Source organism: Struthio camelus, chromosome 6 (genome assembly GCF_040807025.1).
Source record: "Struthio camelus isolate bStrCam1 chromosome 6, bStrCam1.hap1, whole genome shotgun sequence".
In the NCBI taxonomy this organism is placed as follows: Eukaryota; Metazoa; Chordata; class Aves; order Struthioniformes; family Struthionidae; genus Struthio; species Struthio camelus.
The window spans coordinates 23084271-23106407 of NC_090947.1; the positions used below are offsets into that span (position 1 = coordinate 23084271).

General features: G+C 35.3%; 1 protein-coding gene across 2 annotated transcripts in view; it reads left to right on the forward strand.

Moving 5' to 3' along the window:
• Positions 1-22137, forward strand: part of TLK1 (tousled like kinase 1) — a 77282-nt gene that overhangs the window by 27275 nt on the left and 27870 nt on the right. For both annotated transcript variants that reach the window (XM_068948634.1, XM_068948635.1), the window contains exons 2-11: positions 793-911; positions 4807-4878; positions 11067-11142; positions 13728-13774; positions 14265-14351; positions 15492-15581; positions 16426-16518; positions 17965-18075; positions 19871-20007; positions 21270-21458. In XM_068948634.1, coding sequence (XP_068804735.1) covers positions 793-911; positions 4807-4878; positions 11067-11142; positions 13728-13774; positions 14265-14351; positions 15492-15581; positions 16426-16518; positions 17965-18075; positions 19871-20007; positions 21270-21458 — 1021 coding nt within the window. The remainder of the gene's footprint in view (positions 1-792; positions 912-4806; positions 4879-11066; positions 11143-13727; positions 13775-14264; positions 14352-15491; positions 15582-16425; positions 16519-17964; positions 18076-19870; positions 20008-21269; positions 21459-22137) is intronic.

The window sequence follows — 22137 nt, forward strand, 5'->3', positions numbered from 1 at the left end:
GGCTGATTAAACAGCTGTAAGTGATTTAAATACAAATGAGAAAGCTGCACATCATGTTGTAGCCTACTTATGTAGGCTGAGTTTATTTGAGCTCAGCAGAAACTCCTTTTGTTCCTCCGTTTCTCCCTGAGCTACCTGACTTTCTCTCCTGATGCCAAGGACACTGCTCCTTGCCTTGTAGCCGGGGTCTGTGGCAGGCCCCATATCTGACCAGTATCTCCATTACTCTGCTCCTCTCGTACCGGTGAGGCCAGTTCTTGCTCTTCTGCCCTGCAAACCTCCCAGCAGTTCGGCATCCCTGTTGGATGTGTTGGGGACTATGGCATATGTCCTTGTTTCCGCTTTTTGCTACAACTCATTTGTTTGTCTGAGATGAATATGTTGATAGGCTGAATAGTGTAAATGATACTGAGAGCAAGGGGATTGCTGAAATAGGAGATACTATGCCGAAAAGTATTTTGCTGCCATTGGCCCATTTTTTATTTATAAAAAAAATTATCTTGTTGCCGCATCACCCACTACAGGTTCCAGGTCTCTTAAACCCAGTTGACAGGTTGCAGTTTTCACCAAAACTAAAAGGCTTTTCTGATACTCAGAACTCTTCTGAAAATTTCTGGAATTCATTGAATTCACTCATTATTGACTAACAGATGGTGAAATGTAGTCGAGTTGAGTGTAAATCCTTTATTTGCTTAGGCCAGTGGTTTGTTTAGATTGTTTATAAAATATTCCACTGCAAGCAAGCTTTTTAGGGAATATAATGAATTCTTTTTTTTTTTTTTTTTTTTTTAGGAGCAATGGATGAGCTTCATAGCCTGGACCCAAGAAGACAAGAATTGTTAGAGGCAAGATTTACAGGAGTAGTAAGTGGCAGCACTGGGAGTACTGGAAGTTGCAGTGTTGGAGCTAAAGTAAGTTCTAAGCGTGGTCTTCTACATCTGTTATCTTTGAAATATTAATTTATCTTACTCTCTCTCACCTGTATATTGCCCATACTACTTACTTGTACCAGTACTGGGCTAGAAGCAGCTGTCAGGAAAATCATTGTTACTCCATTATTTTGCTCTGAGATGGAATTGTTTATACCTAACTGATCTATGTCATGTGGACATTGAATTGTTCTTTAAGAAAAAAAAACAACAACGCTGAAGAATGAGCTTACACACGTTCTCTTGTGGTGTTACTTTAGTGTGCGTGGAAAATTTTCCTGATGTTTAAGAGGAATCATCTCTTTTGCACATAGCCAGCTCCTTAGTCTTCCACTTGAAATAGACACACGGAGTCTGGAGTCACCTCTGTTTTTATGATTAAGCTTGTTTGAAGACTAACACATCTAGATTAACAAACATTTCAGGAAAACCCTTATGAACATTGAATAGTGTGGATTAATTACCTTCTATATGTTGTATATTACCCTTCAGTTAAATTTGCACTTATTACAAATCGTGTTCAAATTTTCTCCAACTTCTAAGACTATTTTTTGCGATAGTGTTGTCTAGCCAGAGGTATCCCATTTTGTATGTGTGCATTTCAATTTACTTCTCCAAGTATGATACTTCATATTATGTATTTTTAACTTCACTGTATTAATTTTTTGGAACGTTTTCCCTGATGACCAAAGTCGCTTTGAAATCTGCTTCTAAATTGTTTGCAGCACCTTCATATTTGTAAGGACTTAATGCAAGCTTTGTTAGTAATTTCCACTTTCTATTCGACGTTTTCATTAACAGTCTAGATGACAGAACAAAATAGTCCATCAAAGCAGATCTTGATGAAATTTCTGTAAACCTGCAATGTGTCAATGACTGAGTAATTTTTTATTAATGGACTATAGCAGAGTGAAATTGATGCATAGTGATCTCACATCTTATCTTCATTTGTTTTTGCATGTGACATGAAGGTCAGTGGCAAAAAGTTTTTAAAAAGGTGACGTACCACTTTTGTTGCTACCATCTTACCCAACAAGTGAGCTAAATGGTCAAAGGAAGGAATTAGCTTGGCTTGACACAATCTGGCTGATGCACTGTTTTTTTTTTTCTCTTTGTATTTAATTGTCTTCAAAGTATGACTTCAAAGAATGTATTCTTTGCCATTATCTTGTGATTAAAAATTACACTGAGGCAAGCCTTCTGGCCCATCTTTTTACCTTGGGTTCCCTAGTGCTACTTACTCAGCTAATTTGTTAGCTCATGATAATTGCTTGAGTAGTTGTTCATTATTCAAATGACTATTTGTCCTTCTTTAACAACTAGATTTCTACCATCTTTTGACTTCTTCTGTATTGATAAAAACTTGTATTAACTTTTGAAACAGCTGTGTTGGTCTCTGGCTGTATTGCCAGTCTTTCCTCCTCACGGTTATCTACTGCTGTGCATTTACTGCGTTTTCTTTAAAACTAGTTAAAAGATTCTTGGGGTTCTTTTTCTTTAAACTTTGCTCCCCTGTGAGTCACTGCTTACCAGTTTCATGAATCTGTTCAAGTCCTTTTTGTTGTCTGTCGTTCAGCTGATTTCACTTTTACCCAAATTCGATTCCACTTTCAAGTTCTGAGTTTGTTCATCCAAATTAGCCAGAAAAAATTATTTTTAAAAAAGCTAACTTCTTCTTTTAATGCCACCGTGTAAAACATAAACTTCTTGTCCCTGACACGTTCCAAGATCTGTTTGAACAGATAATTGTGTCTCATCCAGTTGGTTTCCAAATGGATAGCTGGGTAAAGTTTTCTAATACTGCCAAATGCTTTGGTAATTGCTTGCAAAAGATACCGCTACTGCTATCTTCTGATAGATACAGACCCTCACGTAAGACACTGTTTTGTTCTTTTCTTTATCTTTAGGGATAAACATTCCACAAATGAGCTTCAGTGTACAGTGCAATAGCTCTTCTTTTTCCTGCTTGCTTACTTTTGGGAGTGGGGGTGGATGGGGAATACCAATATCTAATCCTGTGATTTATCCTACTGTCAGTAAAATGGCAATTATGTCACTTTTGTTTGTATCTCTTTTATTTCTTGCACTCCTGATATCTTACTGTTTGGTGCAGCCAGGCAGATGAACGAAATGTGGGCTGTGTTTAGAATATAATTTTTTTTATTACTGTATTCTCTAGTTTTGGTGGGAGGCATTGAGAGAGAATTGCGTGATTTTTATACAAGCGATGAAACGTTTTTTGGTCTGATGTGCAGAGGTAACAGGAAAAAGGGGATGTATAAGTATGATCTCCACTGATCTGGTTTTGCTTTGAAGACAAAAATGAGATGAGAAAACCTCCTCTTCATAGACGTACCAAAATCCACATATGCCAAATTCACACTTTCCTAACCAAGCAAAACAATATAAAAGTTGTAGCCATACGTATTTGTTATTTTCTGAAATGTTCTAGGACTTTATTCTTTCAGTAACTGAATTGATGGGGGTCTCTTAATTATTGGGATTATTATTTTTGAAAGGCTACCCCTATCTACTTTTTGTTGAAGAGTTCTAGACCTATTGAAAAAAGCCCAGCATTTTAATATTTTTTTTTCTATAAATAATAGTAGAAATTTCAATATAAGTTACTGAAATTATTGTCTTACTGACTCCCATGATCAGATACTGAAAGATCAGTAGATCAAAATACTTTATGTTGTCACATGAAAGAACTACATATAGGCCTTATTGTAACAGATTGCTAGCAGAAAAAGCTAGAAATTATGTGTGTTTTGTTAAATTTCTGTAGAAATTTTAATGCAGAGATGCTCTGGTTATGCAGAAGATATCACAGATCAGTATTGCCCTGCTAACTCATGTGGTGCTGGAATTTAATGCTGTGAAGTAAGCTGGGTATTTGCCTTGGAAATAGTTGTTGTTTTACTTCAAAATATTTTTCTGCCTTCCTATATGGAAGGAGAGAGTTATCCAGCAATATAAGACTTTTTGCCTTTCTTAAAAAGAAGCTCAACCAGTTTAAGCAGTTTGTTGTCTGAACGTGCAACAGACTTTCAGTAAAATGCCTGTGTTGCCATTCTGTCAAAAAGTTCTCTGAATAAATCAGCCTTAGAAAATTTCTAAAAAGATATTGTAACTTGAGACTATTTCACAGGTTTTCCTATTTTTTTTTCTAACCAAACTAAACTTGTTATATTGGGGGAAATAGTTTCTGTTCTCAGAATGCAGAATAATATTGTCAATAAGTTGTGATTTTCTGTGATTGAGTGGGTAAAAAAAAAAAAAATTCTGCAGTAGCCTCGTATTTGTCTTGGGGAAAATTAAGAACTCATTTCTTTTAAAAATGAAATCTGCTAGTAGTCTCGACTTCTTTCAGGAATGTTGACTGTGTAAGCCCATTCTGTGCAATCATTCTGTAAGGTTTTTTTCGTTGAATGTTTTGCTATTCTCAAATAAGACTGAAACATTTTTGGATATTCTACAGTTTTACTGTTGCTTTTATAATTGTTCCTTGAAAGGAAAACTTAAATCAGTGCTCCTAAATGTTTTGTGCTCCTTATTTCTTAATCAGTTACGCAGCTTTTTGAGCCCTGTATGTGCTGCATATATTTTTCTGGTAGGATATTAATGTGATACTTTTTCAAGTCTTAAAACATGTGTGTAGCTTAAAACCAATTAAAACAAAATTTATCTGTGCCATATCCATGTATATACCTATTAAACTCAGTTCCCCTTCGCGAATCAGCGGATCTCTATAGGTGGTCAGTTTTTCATAAAGCATGACATTTGATTAGTGTTATTTGCTATAACTGTGAATGATAATGGATTAGCTGTTTTATAAATCTGTAGGTAATATTTAGTATTTTATTTGTCTTTGTAGGCCTCAACGAATAATGAAAGTTCGAATCACAGTTTTGGAAGCTTGGGATCTTTAAGTGATAAAGAATCAGAGGTATGTATGCTGAGCAAATTCATCATTACCTCATACAAACACGTCATAATTTTTTAGTCTACTTTGTTTTATTTCATATAGAAGCTTTTGAAATAGAATAGGAAAGTTCCTTTCTACACAGCAAGATCGAAAAATGCATTACCTTCAAGAGATGGTATCTTTCAGTAGAGACATGACTTCATAAAAGTTTCTTTGGGTTTTTGGTCATGAAATAAAAACTCATTTACTAATTTATTCTAGATCTTTATTGTATATATAGTTATGCTGTGATGATAAATTTATCTTTTGAAGGTAAAAATGGGTGAATAGTTTGCTAACTTTTTTCTTATAAGTAATAAAGCTTTCATCAGCACAGATAAACTTTGACTAGTGTTTAGCTGCATCTGTAAACATGCTCCAGAAACTAATTGCATTTGCTATATTTTCTTTAAATATATGGATTTACTCCAAAGTCAGACAATAGCTGTCATCTACGTTTGTGAAAGCTGCAATTCTTACTGTTTACTTTCTTGCCACTTTATAATCCAAAAAAGGGTTTATGCCTTTATTAGGTTTCAGTATGTGTGCAGGCTTCCCTAGACTAGAAGAATTTAGTATTAGTTGCCAACACTGACATTTTTGCATTAATGTGACTTTTAGGTAAGCGCTTACCTGTTTGAAGAAGGGTAAAGCTCTAACGGTTTTGCCTGCGTACATCACGGTTTGCATCAATATGGTTATAATCACGGGACGCAAGAGCAAATTTCTAGCTCAGGCTAGACTTGTGTTTGAATATATTTTGTGCTGGAAGGATAGTTTGCTGGAATGTGCGTTTAACATTATTTTCACATGTTGAAGTCTTATTTTTGGACTTGATAGTATCTTGTAGTGAACATAACAATTTGATGTTTATTTTTATACTGTGGTGAGCAGCAAGTCAAAGTATTTGGTCCCCAAGTCTGATATATCTAAAAAGTAAAGTTCTATGTGTTTGATTTCCTGTTTTCTTGTTTAAAAAAAGACACTGGCGTGTTTTTTTCCCCCTTGCTTTCCTTGATTGGGTTTTCTTTTCAGTTATGTGTAGACTGTCTTGATCTTGAATGTGACTGCCATCAGTTTTCTTCATGGCTTTCTATAACGGTGGAACCGTTTTCATGCTCAGTATACAAAGGAAATCAATTTAATTGAAAGTCCTTAATTGTCCAAGATGTTTTCCATGATTTTTGGCAAAAGAGAAAAGAAAAAAAAAAGTGTTTTCAGGGAATGAGGTTAGATAGAGTTAGTGTGTCACTGTGGACAATCCAATCTCTTTATTTATAGAGCTCTAGTGAGCAAAAATTTATTCTACTCATTTGGGTAATCTAAATTGAGGCAGTCTGAAAAGTTTTTTTTTCAATAACAAGGTGTAGATAAACTAGGGTAAGTCCTTAGGATAAGTCTCAAGCATCTGTCCCTCGAGATGACATTTGTTCAGCCTGCAAATAGAGATCTTTCCTTTCATAGTAGTGCGTTCAACTGAAGATGTGACTGTCCGCCTGTCTTTTCTGACATACGTGTTGTAGCTGAAGAACCTTTTGGATGCTATTTGTAATTGAATAGTTGCTGACTTCATTTAAGGTCCAACCGTCATACCAAATTGAAACTTAATTAAAAGTTCTGTTGATTTACTCCTGAGTTAAAAGGATTCAATCTATCTTCCTATAGCTATAAGGAATAAAAAGTAGTAAAAATGTGAAGGGAACAAGTGAATAAGTGATGTACAAGTAGTATATTGGCTCACTGGAAAGCTGTTTTAAGCAGTTTCCCTCACTGTAAGTGGGGTTTGAAGGTAATTTTACATGAAATGCAAAGGCATGGTCTATATGGTTATTCTACCTCTTTTTCAAATAGGACTCGCCAATACGCTTTCAGTAACTATTGCGTAAGAATTGCCTAAATTACTACTTATAAATTATCATGCTAAATTCCTTTCTGGATTTTCTGTATATATCTAACAAACTTATTAAATAATATTGCTCAAGGAACTGCTAATGGCTCAAGAAATGAGTGTATGTTCCTAGAAATATGTTGGACAGTGTTGCAGTGGTAAAGTTCTGGAGTTGCTCTGGGAATGGAAAAGTGCTGCAGTAGCCTCTGAAGGTTCAGGCGCCATTTAGCCTCCACATTTCATTTGCCCAATTGTAAAATGAAATTTTTCTACACCCAAAAGTTTTTACAGGAATATCGAGTGTTCTGAATTCAAGAACTGCAATAATGCAGCACTGCATTATTGTGAAGGCTAAATGGTTTTCCCAAGGCATGTAAGACTGAAGGGTCAGCCCACATCTTCCGGCTCTGTAGAGTGCTTTAACCTCGAGCCATATGTTTGGGCAGGGATATTTTTTTGTTTAATATACTAATATTTGGGTTCTTTTTAAAAAGTCCCTGGACAGAGCCATTCATTGCTCTGAGTTCCTTATATGTTTTCTGAAAGAAGAATCTTGAAGACATTGAATAAGGAAATATGCTTTCTTGACCCATTTTCAGAAGCTGTCAGTTGTATTCAGTTCAATGAAATTATAACTGTAATACCAAATATGTTGTTAATTTTTTAATAAGTTATTCTTAAAATAACATCTAGTTTCTTATATTCTGTAATCCTATAAAAAGTACGCTTAATTCTAAATATTACAAACAAGGTTTTTTAATGATGTGACAGTGAAGGTTTGATAATAATAGAGAATTGCTTGTGTAGAAGGTAGTGTAGAAATACAAAGACTTATTCATATGGGAAGCAGTGCTATCATTTGATGTTGAGAAAGAACTGCTGTATTACAATAGATTTGGGGAGAAAAAGGTAGTAGAAATGCAAATTTCAGTTGTATTGAAATTAATTTATGTAGCAAGAATGTCAGTTTCTCATCAAATTGTGATGGTGCATTCATGTAATCACTCTGTGCTTTAATCATTAAGTGAACATTAAAAAAAAAAAAAGCCTTTGACACTTATTTTTCAAAACAAGACAATCTTCCCCTGTGCACACACCTTTTTGTTTTCCTGGTGTGTAATTCTTCATCTTTGCTATTTTTTGCACACGGTACTGAAGAAGATACAACTATTAGAATTAGTGTTTTCTTGTGTCTAATGGTTGCATCGAGAGGGGCATTTTATTTGAATAGTAGTTTTAATTGAGATGCTTTACAAGGTAAACTTTGATCTGCAAAATAGCTTGAAACCAAGTTTTACTGTGGATTCAGTTCAGCATCATGAGCGATGAACATTTATTGAATGTTTGATCTTAATATCCAGACCTATATTTCAGTTTCTTTTTAAATTTGTACTTTTTTTTTTTTAATAAATGCTTTGTAGTTGTAGTACATAGCTCTTGATTTGAGTGTTTATTGGTTATTTGTAGTTAAGATAAATCCTCAACTGAGTACCTCAAATTGTGAACGAGATGTTTCTGGTAGCCTTCCAGTGTTTTGGCCTTCTCGACTATTCCCCATCAGCACAGATTAATCCTTTTTCTTTTGATTACAAATACATTCTCTTAATTATAGCTACTATTTTCTATCCTCCATAGATAAAGAAGGAGAAGTAGGGGAGCGCCTAGAGTGTGGCTCGCTTGGTCCGGTTTGATTGGTTATTTAAACGTTCTGCTCTGCTTGCTTGTCGCTGTTTAGTCGCTGCAGTTCCCAATAATACAGACCCTCATTATAAATGTAATTTCAAAAGTAACTGAAGGTTTAATCTAATTGGAATTTATAATGTGACGCTGAGGAAAACAGCGCTGATGTATTTCAGTTTGCAGTAGCTGTAAAGCTTTGTTGGGGGAGGGCAGGATTTAGAAGAAAATACTTACAGAAGACTATCAATGCATTCATTATGCATATGAAAAATATTAACAATTGAAAAAAATCATAACCATTAAGGATTCTGCAGGTTCAAGTGCTGAGAGACAAAAAAATAAAAATTGTGATTTTATCACACACGAGTTTTTTCCTGCAAAAATAACTTGAGTTATGCCATTAGCGATACTACTATAATGTGAATAAATATTTAACTGTACATGCTATATATATAGAAATACTGATCTAAATATTTTTGAAAAGGCGGTGAATTAGTTGAGAGTTGACACTTAACGAATGTTTGCTTTATAAAAGGGAATGTTAAAAGCCAAGATGAAAAACTACAAATATGAAGAGACGGCCTAGGGGAACCACATTAAGTGTATAGGGGTAAACCAGAAACCAGAGCATGACGTATAAGGCTCTGCTAACATGCCAAGCTGTAGGTAACTTTAAAATAGCTTTAAAAGTTTGCATAACTTCAAACACATTTTGTTTTGCTCACAAAGTAGTAGGATTTTAATCGAAATGCTGGCTATCTGTAAATCTTCTGAAGTGAATCTCTGGAAGCAGCTTGACTCTTCGCTTACCGGGGGCTGGGACGCTCTCGAGCCCCGTTAGGCGTCCGTTTCTCCTCGGTCTCGTGGCTCCGTTCGTTAGAAGGGATTTTAGAGAACGTTTTGTAGTGATTGATGCGCACGTACATTGCCATGTGAATACTATAAAAAGTGAAAATGACCTTGGTAGGTAATCTTAGAAACCTCATTAGTGTGCTAATACCTTTTACTAATGGAAGGTTAAATTGAACAGTAAAAGAAATGAGAAGAGCTTAAGGAAATAGATATTATTACAGATATTGTTTGAGTTTTAAAAATATGAACTTCTTTAAAAGCTTGTTTTTTAAATGGGAAACTAGTCACTCTTTTGTTGGAAACTAATTTTGGGGGAAGTTTTAAATGTTTACATGTTAATTAGTTTGTAAATACAACTTTTTGCTGCCTTGGTATGGTAGGTAAAACTATAGCTATACTGGGATGATAACTTACAATATTAGAAGCTGGAAAATAATAAAGAATAAGATGAAAATGCTTGGTTAAATACTTTCAATTTAGTTTTGTGAAAAGGTAGTTCAGCTCTTTACTCTTACAGTTATTGCAAATAATTAAAATAATGTTTGGAAGTGATGTTTTCTGTTTTTAGAGTCGTATAGCTTCATTTTCAGAATTGTACGTCGTTCAATTGGATAATGTATAATAGCACTGTAAAAGATACAGATTTTTGTTTGGAAGAGTTTGCAAACCAATTTAAAATAAAATTTAATATGTATATTTAATTTATACTCCATTTGCAGCCTGATACAACAGTTATCATTGTAAAACTTCTGAAGGTGTATTTGTGTAGCTATCAACAGAGTTAGCTCATATAAACGATATGGTATAGATAAGGAACTAAGACCTATCTTGTCCTTCTTTCTTTTATAGGCTGATAATTTTCTACAGAAATCGGTTAACTTTAAGTGGTCCTTTGCCAATATAAATATCTTAAGATTTTTGTTGTAAATTTATACTTGAAGGTATTCACGTGACGATTTTGGAACTGAAACATCCTTGAAATGTTTTTATTGGTGGGTTGAAACACAGTCGTGTTTGCTGTGCTCAAAGAGAATAATTTGAACCCAAAGTGACAAAAATACTGAAAGCATAAAATGATGGAATCATAAAATAATGACGCATCTTATTACTTACCTCAAATTTACTCTGAGGTATTTGGGACCACTGATTTCCTGACTGTAAAATAGACCTTTTTATTTTTATTTTTATTTTTTTAAATCATAAGCAAGTTCCGAAAATCTACAGCTTACATTAGTTCAGGGATGACTTCTGCAGCTATGAAAATGAATAATGTTATTGGCTTCCTATTGAGGCACCAGAATTCAGTGTTTGTACTGTGGAAATGTGTAGAAAGAGCCATCAGGAATCACTTTTTTTATTTCACTACATGTAATAAAGAGCTTTCAAATGCCCACAAGTATAACCACAAGATCTTGGTGAAATGTAGCAATAATTTAAATAAAATTTTGTGTTCATAAACCCCAGAATGGATGAAAAGATATAATGACTTTACAATTAATATGTGGAATTACCCTTGAGAGAATTGCTTAAGAACTATTTTTCACTTTCTTAAGCATCTTTTCTTCGTTTATGTGTATTTGATTGACCACGGATCATATTATCTAATTCAGCTAAGATCTGAAATGACCTCCCTGCTAAATTGTGAAATCATGTTTTATGAATGAGAAGTTCAGCTCATTTCACAATAATATAACAATGATATAAATAAATAGAGCTGCTGGTTGGATCATGTTCTTTTGTTTGTTTGTAGACTCCAGAGAAGAAACAGTCAGAACCTTCCAGAGGACGAAAAAGAAAAGCGGACACCCAGAGTGAAAGCAGCCAAGGTAAACTAAAACATACATAAATTAGATCATTATTGCATGCATTTAATCAAACGATAAATGCACCAAGTTTTGACTGTTAGTCTTAAAAATTCTATGCTTCTGCTTGGTAAGACAAATTATGCTTTTGGGATAATAAGTTAAATATCTTTCCCCCCTAACCTTATCAACCACTGGAAAGGACCGTCAAGTAAAACCTGAATTTGGCTGGTAATTGCCTGTAAGAATTGTGTGCTGCTGCACATATAGCTTGCAGTTGTGATAACATTCGGTGAACCTGTTAAGAATTACAGCAGCTTTTCTCATCCAAAATACCTCTGTGCCCTGTATTTCTTTTCAGTAGGCAAGGGCAAAAGGGGATTACTGATTGTCATGTGTAATTGCTTGTTCTTCATGTACATTTAAAAGTAACTGAATTTTCTTCTTCCTTCTCTATGGACTGAGGACTAGAAGGTTGGGGGGAATCAGGATGAGATAGTTAATTCCAATTCATCATTTGCAAAAAGTAGTTTTTGTTGTTCCTCTCTTAATCTTCTTTGGGAGAAATGGTGGAAATTAAATCTCTAGGGGAATATTCATCAAAAGGGGAGAAAATAGTTTTGATAAGATCTGTATTAGCTTTTTTGTTTCCTAACTGAGCTAGGAAATGCCTCTTCAGATGTATGTATCTAGGCTGCATATCCAGAAAGCTTGATGATGCAACGTGCTATTGAAGAATTACTTAGTTTGACTAAAATTCATTTCTTTTGTAAGTTGTTTCACAGAGACCTGCCTGGTTAGTTCAGGAACTTGGAAAAAAATGCTTTTTTCCATTGTTTTAGTGGCCATCCTTCCTGCTACCAATAGGAGTTGAAATCAGAGGTGACAGAAGTATTAGGAATTTTTTGGCATAGATAACGCGATTCTGATGTCTCATACTTAGTGTTTCACCGTCAGCAGTAGCGCAACCAAATATTTTGCACCGCAACGTTCTTACGGGACTGGCGAAGGAAACTGCAACGTATCGGGGTGGTAACCGTGTGGTATGAGCACAGCAAATACCGCTATTACAGTGGAGAAGGGGGAACAGGAGATCCAACTCCTGTATGCTGCATTCCTAGGATTTCGATTTCCATAATATGCGAAGCAATCAATACATTTTGCAGGAAAGTATTGTTTAGAAGATGGATGTGGTTGGAAAGGGGGATAAAATCAGTGTAAATGTATTCATGATTGACTGCATGCAGCTAATTTGATGTATTCCTTTCATACAGAATTAAGTAACATGACATAGCATAGATTCTCTAGACCAAAAAGAGTCTGTGTAATTTCTCTGGATGAAAGAAAAGCGTTTGCTAAGTGATGTATGAGAATTAAGCACGAAGACAGAAATAGTTAGCTCAGTTACGTGATGTGTAAGAAACCTGGCTAGAGGGCAGTAGCAGTGGTATGTACGCAAAATGGATGACTGTCTCTTGGAGAGGTTAGTGGTATTATTCCAGGTCTTTGAATTATTCTATCTAAAAATTTCTGTTAAAAGTCTTTGACACACAAAGGTTTGTCACATATTTCTTTATGGTGTTTGTGAGTGACAGAGTTATGCGGCAGTGCCAGTACAGAGGGATACTGGGCTGGAAAGAATTCTTGAGGGTTGAAGCAATAGAAAAGTATGAAAGTCTTTGGTAAAAAGCACAAAGATATACCTCTGGACTATGGCTAATGATCTTCTCATGTATTGCAAAAATTCCTGTCTATAAAGAACAAAGTTTTAAACAGTGGTCTGTTTTTGAGAAGCCTCTGAACAGTTAGTACGACCTATGCAAAAGACAGATACAGTCTTAAAAAGATTTATCAGCCACTTTACAGCAGAAGAGAAGGGAGCATTAATGCTGTTGGACAAGGCATTGGGGAGGTCTCCGCTGCAGGGCTGCGTATGGTTTCTGGTCACTCATGCTGAAGAAAGATCAATTCAGACGGGTCCTCCTGAAGTCCTAACACCAACTAAGAGGAGAGAAGGGCAGTTCTCTCATTCTGCTCTGTTTATCTCCCTGGTTAACGCTGTGAGTTTGCCAATTAGTAATCAGGCTGGGAAGAATGGAAATACTAGTCATTCTCCATGCCCACGCTGTTACTGGCACTTTGGGAAAAGTTTGGGCTGAACGATTGGGCAAAGTAACTCTCCTAGAGCATATAATGCTAATAGACTTGGTTAATTTGATACTTTGATAGCGCGTGACCTTTGTGACAGTGCTTGACAAGGGGAGAGGCTTAGTGCTAGATGTTTGATCTGTCAGGTGAGAGATGAGTTTCCTGTTATCTCGAAGAGGTATAGACTTGTTGCCCAATCTGTATGAAATCTGTGGGATTGTGGAACTGAAATCTGTTTAGTTTAATTCCTCAATGAGTGGAATATGCAAACCTCTTTGCGGCTGCAGTGGTGGGGATATGATCCCTTAATTATCTGCATAGGGAGATGACATAGCACATCAGAAAAAAATCAATTAGCAAGTGATAAGACTTTGCTATAATTACTATATTGATAAAAGTGAAATACACATCTATAAACAACCTATTTTACCAATTCTAATGTATAAATATATTTGTTTCAGGAAAGAATATTGGGGGACGTGGTCACAAGATTAGTGACTATTTTGAGGTAATTTTTTTGTTGTTTAAAAATTTATTACTACCTTTTTTTTAATTTTGAAAACAATTGTAGAAGGTACTTGTGAACTTTCTAGGGGTACCAAACTGCAGTGACAGTACAGAGTTTCTTTGAACGTAGTAACCTGCCCTACTTCAAGTCTCATATGAAAATACTATATATTATGGTCTATCCATTTTTGTTGGATGTTACAAAATTGTTACTTGTAATGGACAGGTCCTGAGAGGGTACTTTTGTTTAATAAAAGTTTTTAACTGTTAAATCTTAAGCTAACGATGTGGTGATCTGTTGGTGCAGCCTGAGCTAAAATATGAAGAACTATTTCTTTCCCCCTTTTGTTTAGCTAGCCAACAGCTGCAGTAATGCGAACAACAAAATCTGAACTAAAACGCTATGTATAGGGGAGCTGTGTCATTCAACCAATGTATAATGTGTTTTGATAAGAAGGTTGACTAATCTGAGGCCCACATCTCCCCTTCAGTACCAAGGTGGAAACGGCTCTAGCCCCGTGCGAGGCGTACCTCCTGCCATCCGATCTCCTCAGAATTCACATTCCGCCCCTTCTTCTGTAAGTCACTGAGCTGCGCGACTGCTGGCGAGATTTTTGTCCTCTCAAAGGGAATTGAAAAGAATCTCTTTACAGGGGAAAGATAGTCAAAGGAAGCAATCCTGGGAAGGAATCGTTTTTTCAGCAGCAGAAAGGCATCAACTTACATATTAAAACTAAAATTTTCTAGAAGTAATTTTTAGCACTGGGACTTTCGCCTAAAAAATAATGTTTAAGTATGAAGGAAAGCTGAAAGTTAGTTTGAATGTAAACTGTTATATCAATATTAAAAGACTAATGACATCTATTCACAAGCTTAAACAAAAAACATGACGGTTTGCTCCTATTTTTGTTTCTTATGAGGAAAGTGAACCCCTAGCTCAGGACATAAAGAGCTAAGATTTTGATAAACCAGAAACTTTATAGTAATTGATGCCTAACTTGTCTATATCCTTTTAAAATTTTCTTCATTAGCCATCATTTACTTTTTTTCCCCCCTTTGTATGCACAATTCCAGCGTTAGGCGTACCCATGTGAGATTTTTAAATGACAAGTCAGATTCTGCCAATCCTTTTGAAAGGATTTGTTTCCTCCCCTGGTAGACTTCAGCTTTATTCCATGTGCTTTCAACTTTCTTACTAAGAGCACAGAGGGTAAGAAAGTTTGCTTGAAAACTGTCTCATTCACGCAGACTAGTGGTTTGGGCGAAGTTTCAGTAAAGGGGTTTGCGTTCTGACCTGCACTAGCTTCCCCTTTCTGGTTCTCCCATCAGGAAGAAACTCTTCAAAAATAACTCACCCTAGCTTATTTTTGAGTTGTGAAAGCTTAGAATTAGAAAAATAAGTGTCTGTAAGACCGGAGTTGCCTTATGTCAGTCTTGCGTTGTCTTAAATCTTTCATTCTGCTTCTGGAAAGTGACGGGTTCTAGTTTTCTCAGACTGTGTTGCCAGATTGTGTTGCATCATTTCTAGAATACAAGTGATATTTAACAGCATAGTGATAGCTGTTGATGCTCCAAATGGAGTATTTTATTATCTTCTATAAGAAGTAATCTCATTTCTCCATGCTATATTATTTTTCTGCCAAGACTTGTAAACAAGGTTGTGTTCATAACTGAGTATGACAGTCGTATCTGAAATCCTTTGGTTTCGTGCATTCTAGGTTCGACAGAATAGTCCTTCTCCTACTTCGTTAGCTTTTGGGGACCACCCTATCACACAACCAAAGCAGTTATCTTTTAAAATTACTCAGGTAAGCACTTTGGAGTAGAGCTATGCCATATAATTTCAGACTACGAGAAAAACTGATAGATGTGATTGTCTTTCAGCTGCTTCGAACTCTTAAAGGCTTTTGAAGGTTTTGCTTTTTACAATTTGCCAAAATATTTTGAAGTTCAACAACTCATAATTTAAATCCTTCTGATTAGTTTTGCATTCTGCACTTGCTCTGCTTCCAGTGTTGCACCTCGTGAGTCGTTAGCTTATGATGGATGCAGTATGCTTTTGCTCAAGGTTTTAGCTGTCATGTGACCTGAGGAGAGGAGGCTTCTCTTTCGGGCAGTATTTGAGGTGACAGCTAGTGCTGTCATATTACAGTTCAAATATAACCTTGAAGAAGAAAAATCAGATGGTAATCAAAATATGATGTGGTTAGCTCTCTCATGACTTTTGAAAGCCAAAAGCAATTCTTGTATCCTCTCTGCAACTTTTAATGTGATCTCTTCTTCTGTCTTTCACAATTAGTGAGAGCACGGCTACTTTATCTGTTGAACAAAGGCAGAGGATATCAAGTAATCAGTTGACATTTACGTTCTTGTGCTGCTGTGTATGCTTATTTGTGAACAGTTAATGCTGAATTAGTGGTGAAATCTTTTAACACTATTAGTGGTTCATCCCAACTGTGCTCGTTCTCTCTGAAGAGAGAAAGCAGGTTTGAATAAGAACCTTCCACATCCCTTTCAAAACACACAAAAATGAGATGTGCTGGTCTTTTTTAATGCTTTAAAATAGTTCATTTCTCTATGTAACAGAGGTGAGAAAAATAATGCCGTAATTGATAAAGAACGGGATTAAATGTTCTAAAATATTCTTTTCAGACTGATCTCACAATGCTGAAACTAGCTGCACTAGAAAGTAATAAAAATCAAGACTTGGAAAAGAAAGAAGGCCGTATAGATGACTTACTCAGGGTAAGTGTTAGGCATGGGATAAAGATAATTTTTTCCGAACACCAGGCAGTGAATCTGTGTTTTTAAAAAACTGAATAATCTTTGTTTTAAAAAATTAGCCTGGAGTTATCTACATAAACAGATGAAAATATTTTCTAATTTTTGTAATTACTTTTTCCTGAGAAAGTAAGAAGTCTGCAAAATTAAATCTGTAAGAGTTTTTTTTCTCTGTTTTGTTCTCTGTTTCTGTGCTATGACTTATTAATGATTAAATATGTTTATAGACTTTCTGAGGGTACAAAGAAAGTGGCTATTGTTTTGCAGGCAGTTGATTAATTCCTGTAGTTCTCATTATAATTTCATATAATAGATTTTTTGGTTTTAATTGTAAATAGCAGTCATCAGTGCAACAACTGTTGGCAGTTTCAGAATAGAAGTGATTGTGACAGAAATTGTCTTGAGCAATAAACAACTCCCTTTAATAAGAAACCTGTATGATACGATATGCTAAGACCTGTCTTCAGATAAGAGTTTTATGTTTGTGCTCCTGAAAGTAGGATTAGAGTGGTGTTGCATAGAAATATGAAAAATGTAAGCTACACACTAATGAAACAAAAAACACTATTCCAAGTCACAAAGTTTGTTTAATTTAGTGTTTATATGTGGACAAGTGCATATTTACCCGTGCAACCATACCATATAAAATGGTATGTATATGCTTCTTGGATGTCTGTTTTAGCATATGTTCAACAATATGGGATAGACAAAGCTAAACTTTTTTAAATTCCCAAGACAATATAGCTCTGTTTTTCTAAGATAGTAAGACAAATATAAATCAAACATAAGGAATTCATTCTTCTTCTTTTTTTTTTTTTTTTTACTCAGGTAATTGAAACTTACCTTTCTGAATTTTTACTTTCTCTTTATATGACAAATGATTGAATTTTACATGACTTAAGCCATCAGAAGTAAAGGATCTGTAGCTAAAATGTAGCTTTCAACTAAACACTGGAAGACTCAGAGTGACTAATACAACACTTCTATGTTTTGGGCTGAGTGGCTTGTTGTATGAAATGCGGCTCAGTGTAAAGGAAATAACGGTCTTGATTGCGGTTTCATTCAAGCTTGTTCATTCCTTTTATTAAAAAAAAAAAAAAGAATAAAGGCATCCTTTTACAGGTTGAGTTAGATCTGTGAAATTAGATTTGTTTGCCTGTATATATAGCTATGCATGTGTTTGTATGCATGTGTTTGTGTGTGTATAAGCAAACAAGTGTGTGTGTGTGTATATATATACACACACACACACACACACACATATACCTGCTATGCATATGCATATTCTTTATTTTAGTCATGTGCGAGAAGATACACATTGAAATTAGATACCTTTGTTTTCTGTGGTAGCTGATAAAAAATAGCAATTCAGTAACTTTCAGTAAACTTTTCCTTCTTTGTATTAATAAGGCTAACTGTGATCTTAGAAGACAAATAGATGAACAACAAAAGCTACTTGAAAAATATAAAGAAAGGTTAAACAAATGTATTTCAATGAGCAAGAAACTTCTGATTGAAAAGGTAAGTTTTGAAGTGTTTCTGGCTAAAAACTATGAGAAGTCACTAAAAAACTCCATTATGATTCTGCCAGTTTCAGTTTTGCATAACTTTTTAAAATTTGTCTTTGAGACTGAAATTTCCTATGCATGATCTCTATCTGGAAGTAAGATGAGGTTGTTTTTTTTGTTTGTTTGTTTGTCTTTTTGTTTTATTTTGTTCTTTAAGCTTGAGTAGGCAAAACAAAATGTTAGGCCTTTTCCAGATTGTGGAAAACGTGCCTTTTTGAATGTAAGGATTTTCTTTTTCTTTTTTTTTTTCTTATTTTTTTTTTTTTCCTATCTTTTTTCCTAGGTAATTCAGATATAGCAGAGCATAAAAGATAGGAATTTAGAGTGCATCTAATCTTCTGGACCAACTTTAAAAACAAGATTACAGGTGGATGAAAAAACTTTTCAACGTAATCCACCTTGGGAAGGAGATAGTTCTTTGTAAGACACCTAAGTGATAGGGACAATTTTTGATGTAAAATGAAAAAATGCTATGATAGCTCAGAATTAATAGAGTTAAGGGCAGAAATTGAACTGCTTGCTTTCCTATTCCTTTAGAAGAGATATGTTTCAGATTTAATGACAATTATATTTAAACTAGCAGCACTTTTCCTTAAAAGGTGAGGATATCTTGTTTGTCTCCCTTCCTCTTTCAAATATTTTTATTAAAAAAAAAAAAAAAAAGTGAATAGAAAATCAGTTTATTACAAATTGCACTACAAAAAAAGTGTAAAGTAAACAACCAAATTGGTTTTCTAACACTAGCTGCTGTCAAATACAGGATCTTGAACTGATTAGCGTTTCCTCACTAGCTTGTTGTAAGTAAGTTAACTGCACTGCTCTGTAAGTTCCAGCATGGTGGGAATACTGAGAAAAGATGCATCCAGTCTGTTCAGCGTGATGCTAGATAGACAGCTTTTGGCTGCATGATAATCCCGCAGGTAGTTTTTCCTTCAAAGGCCGTGTAGGTCTCCTGTTCAGTCTAGAAGTCTGGTAGCACGTAGATGTCTAATTCCATCAGCATCTCCCTCATTTTTTGTAGTTGCAGTCATAAGAATTTCTTAAGAAGAAAATTTTTTAAGAAGCTTCTGTCCGTCAGCAACGTTCGCAGTGCGCTCTCTTTTTCTGCTGAAGCAGATTAGGTGGACTCAGTCATTTATCGCACCCCAGGGATACTTGTGGTAGTAGTGAACAATTCTGAGACAAGCAGCTGCTTATGTTACTGCAAATAAATACCTGATTGCATTTGTGTCTACCTGGTGCACTGCATTCCCTTGTAGAGATTCCTGAATTCAATCAGTTTGGTAGAAGTAGTAATTTAGTTTTGGCAAGTGCGTTTCCAGGCGAGGTAGACTAGATACGCTCGTTTTAGTAGCTAATAATTACTTATTTAGTACTATATGCCTCATGTATAACTGACACGTATAGACATAATCTTAATTTTGTGTTTGTATGATGTTGGTGCCCTATCAGATTCGCTGTATTTACCAGTAAAATGTTTTTGTTAGCTATGATGACCAGTGAACTCTATATATGGGAACTGAGTCAATCTCAGATATTCTGGTGCATGAATCATCATCAGTATCAGTTCTGACAACTGCAGATGTTTGAGCTCTGCAGAAATGAGAATAAAAGTAATAAAAAGGTATTTTCATCAACTCTCTTTTTATCCTTTCCATAGAAAGTTGTTGGAGCAAGGAGCCTGAGTATTTTACTGACTTTTTGAATGCTTTAGTGTTACTGAATGCAAATATTTTTGGTTTTCTTAGAGCACACAAGAAAAACTGGCAAGCAGAGAGAAGAGCATGCAAGACAGATTACGCCTGGGGCATTTTACAACAGTTCGTCATGGTGCTTCATTTACTGAACAGTGGACAGATGGCTTTGCATTTCAAAATCTTGTGAAGTTAGTCAATGTTATGTTCTTAAAATTCTCAGTAATTGTTAGTTCCCTCTAGTGGATTTTTTTTATTATTATTAGAGATTTTAGGATTGGAGTTGCTTTTCATATGCTGTATTTTGCTTTGCTTTTTGAAGTCTGAGAGTACAGTAGAGAACTCCCTTAATCAACTGAAAGAATCCTAAGGCTGGATATCTTTGGAAGATGATTAGGTTTCACTTAATTTCAGCTATCCTTAGAAAAAGTGTGAATGTACTAAATGAACAGCATATGATTATGCAGCTCAGCTGGTAGAAAGAACAATAAAATAGATCAGTGGTGTTTTTTTTTTTTTGGTCAAATAGCTAACCACGCGTTGGGGCAAATGAGGACTATGGAGTTCTTGTTGGTCACATAGGTGCTCCCCATGCATCCTTCATTGTAGCAGCTTCTACAGACACATAGCACTTCATTGCAGTGAAGGAGGAGTGCGGAAGAAGGACAAACCCTTGGCTAGGGTCTAGTGCAAGTAGATAGGGGAAAGCAGCCAGCAGGAAAAGAGCTGTTTCGACAGGTAGCTTAGCAGAGTCGGGGCCTGGGAGACAGTCAGTGATGGTGGTAAAAGAAATTCTGCAGTGTTCTGAGAGATGCTCTTTGATTTATAAAAAAAAAAAAAAAAAATCTGATTCAGTCTTTGGGTATACATATGCATGTAGTTCACCAGCATTTTAGTTTCTGGAGGGGAATATATGCTCTTAGCATTATGTGATTGCCTGGGCCACTGGTTTTTTTGAAGACTACCTTAAAAAAATAGGTCCACATTACAAGTTTGATAATCCCTTGCATGGTTAATACCTCATGATTTTGTTTTTTATAACCATTGCTGTATATGTGGTTTGCGCAGAAGCTGTAACTGTTTGCCATACAACCAAACTGATGGTTTATTTGGGAGTGGTCAGCTCAAATTCAGTATTTGGCTTATAAGCAATCAAGTATTCCCTATTGGCTCTGTTGTTTTCCTTTTGATGATGTAAACCAAGGTATCCACCAGCTCAGAACTGCATTTTTTCCAGTGTAGGAATACTGTGCAACACTTTCAAAAAAATACATTTGAAAAGTAAATCGTGCCAAAACTCAGGAAGAATATTGGTATTCTTTTTTCTAGGAAACATTTTCACATGAACAGGAAGTTTAAAAAAAATAAATTTAATGCTTTATCAGTTTGAAAAATACTCCTTTTAAAAAATACAAAATGGTGAAACTTTAATAAAGCTTTTTTGGATTTACAGGCAGCAGGAATGGGTGAATCAACAAAGGGAAGACATTGAAAGGCAAAGAAAGCTCCTGGCCAAGCGAAAGCCTCCAACTACAAATAATTCTCAGGCACCATCTGCCAATTCTGAACCCAAGCAGAGGAAAAATAAAGCTGTGAATGGGGCAGAAAATGATCCCTTTGTTAGACCCAATTTACCACAGCTGTAAGTTTAACATTTCAATCAGTCTTTTACATAAATTCTCAGATATTGTCTGTGTGAGTTCTATTCAAATAACAGCATAAAAAGACACTCAGTATATTCAACAACTATCTTCTCACTGAGGACTTGCTGATGTTAGGGAAATTTGCACCACTGCCTGTGAAGATGCCGTACAATTGCCCAATTTATTTTTGGTAAAGTCACCAGAAAAAGGCTAGTTCTGTGTTTATGCAGTGTTCCTTCTGTCCTCCTAATCTAGAGAAGTTTCTTACTCTTGTAATGTCACTGATATCTGTTTGACTATTCTTGATGTGTATTGGTTTAGGAACCTCTTCTTTAGATAGAAATCACTTCATTTTTCATATAATGGTCTTTAGCTGATATGAAAATAATTTTTTTCCACCCTTTAGAATTTGAAGACATTTATCTAAAAACACAAGAGGAAAAAAAAATCTTTTTTCCTTCTGCATGCAGATCCTCAGAGCAACTGTTAGGAGCTGCTGATCCCATTTCACATGATGAGAATGTAGAAATCTGCTGTCATATAAACATAATAATTGAGAGCCATCAAAGAATTTTCCATTTTCCAAGTGACATTTTTTCTTGCAGACAGAAATGGTACCATTCAGGGCACAGACAGATGTGTTCTTGGTAGTTGAATTTGAGTAATATAAGAAACTGC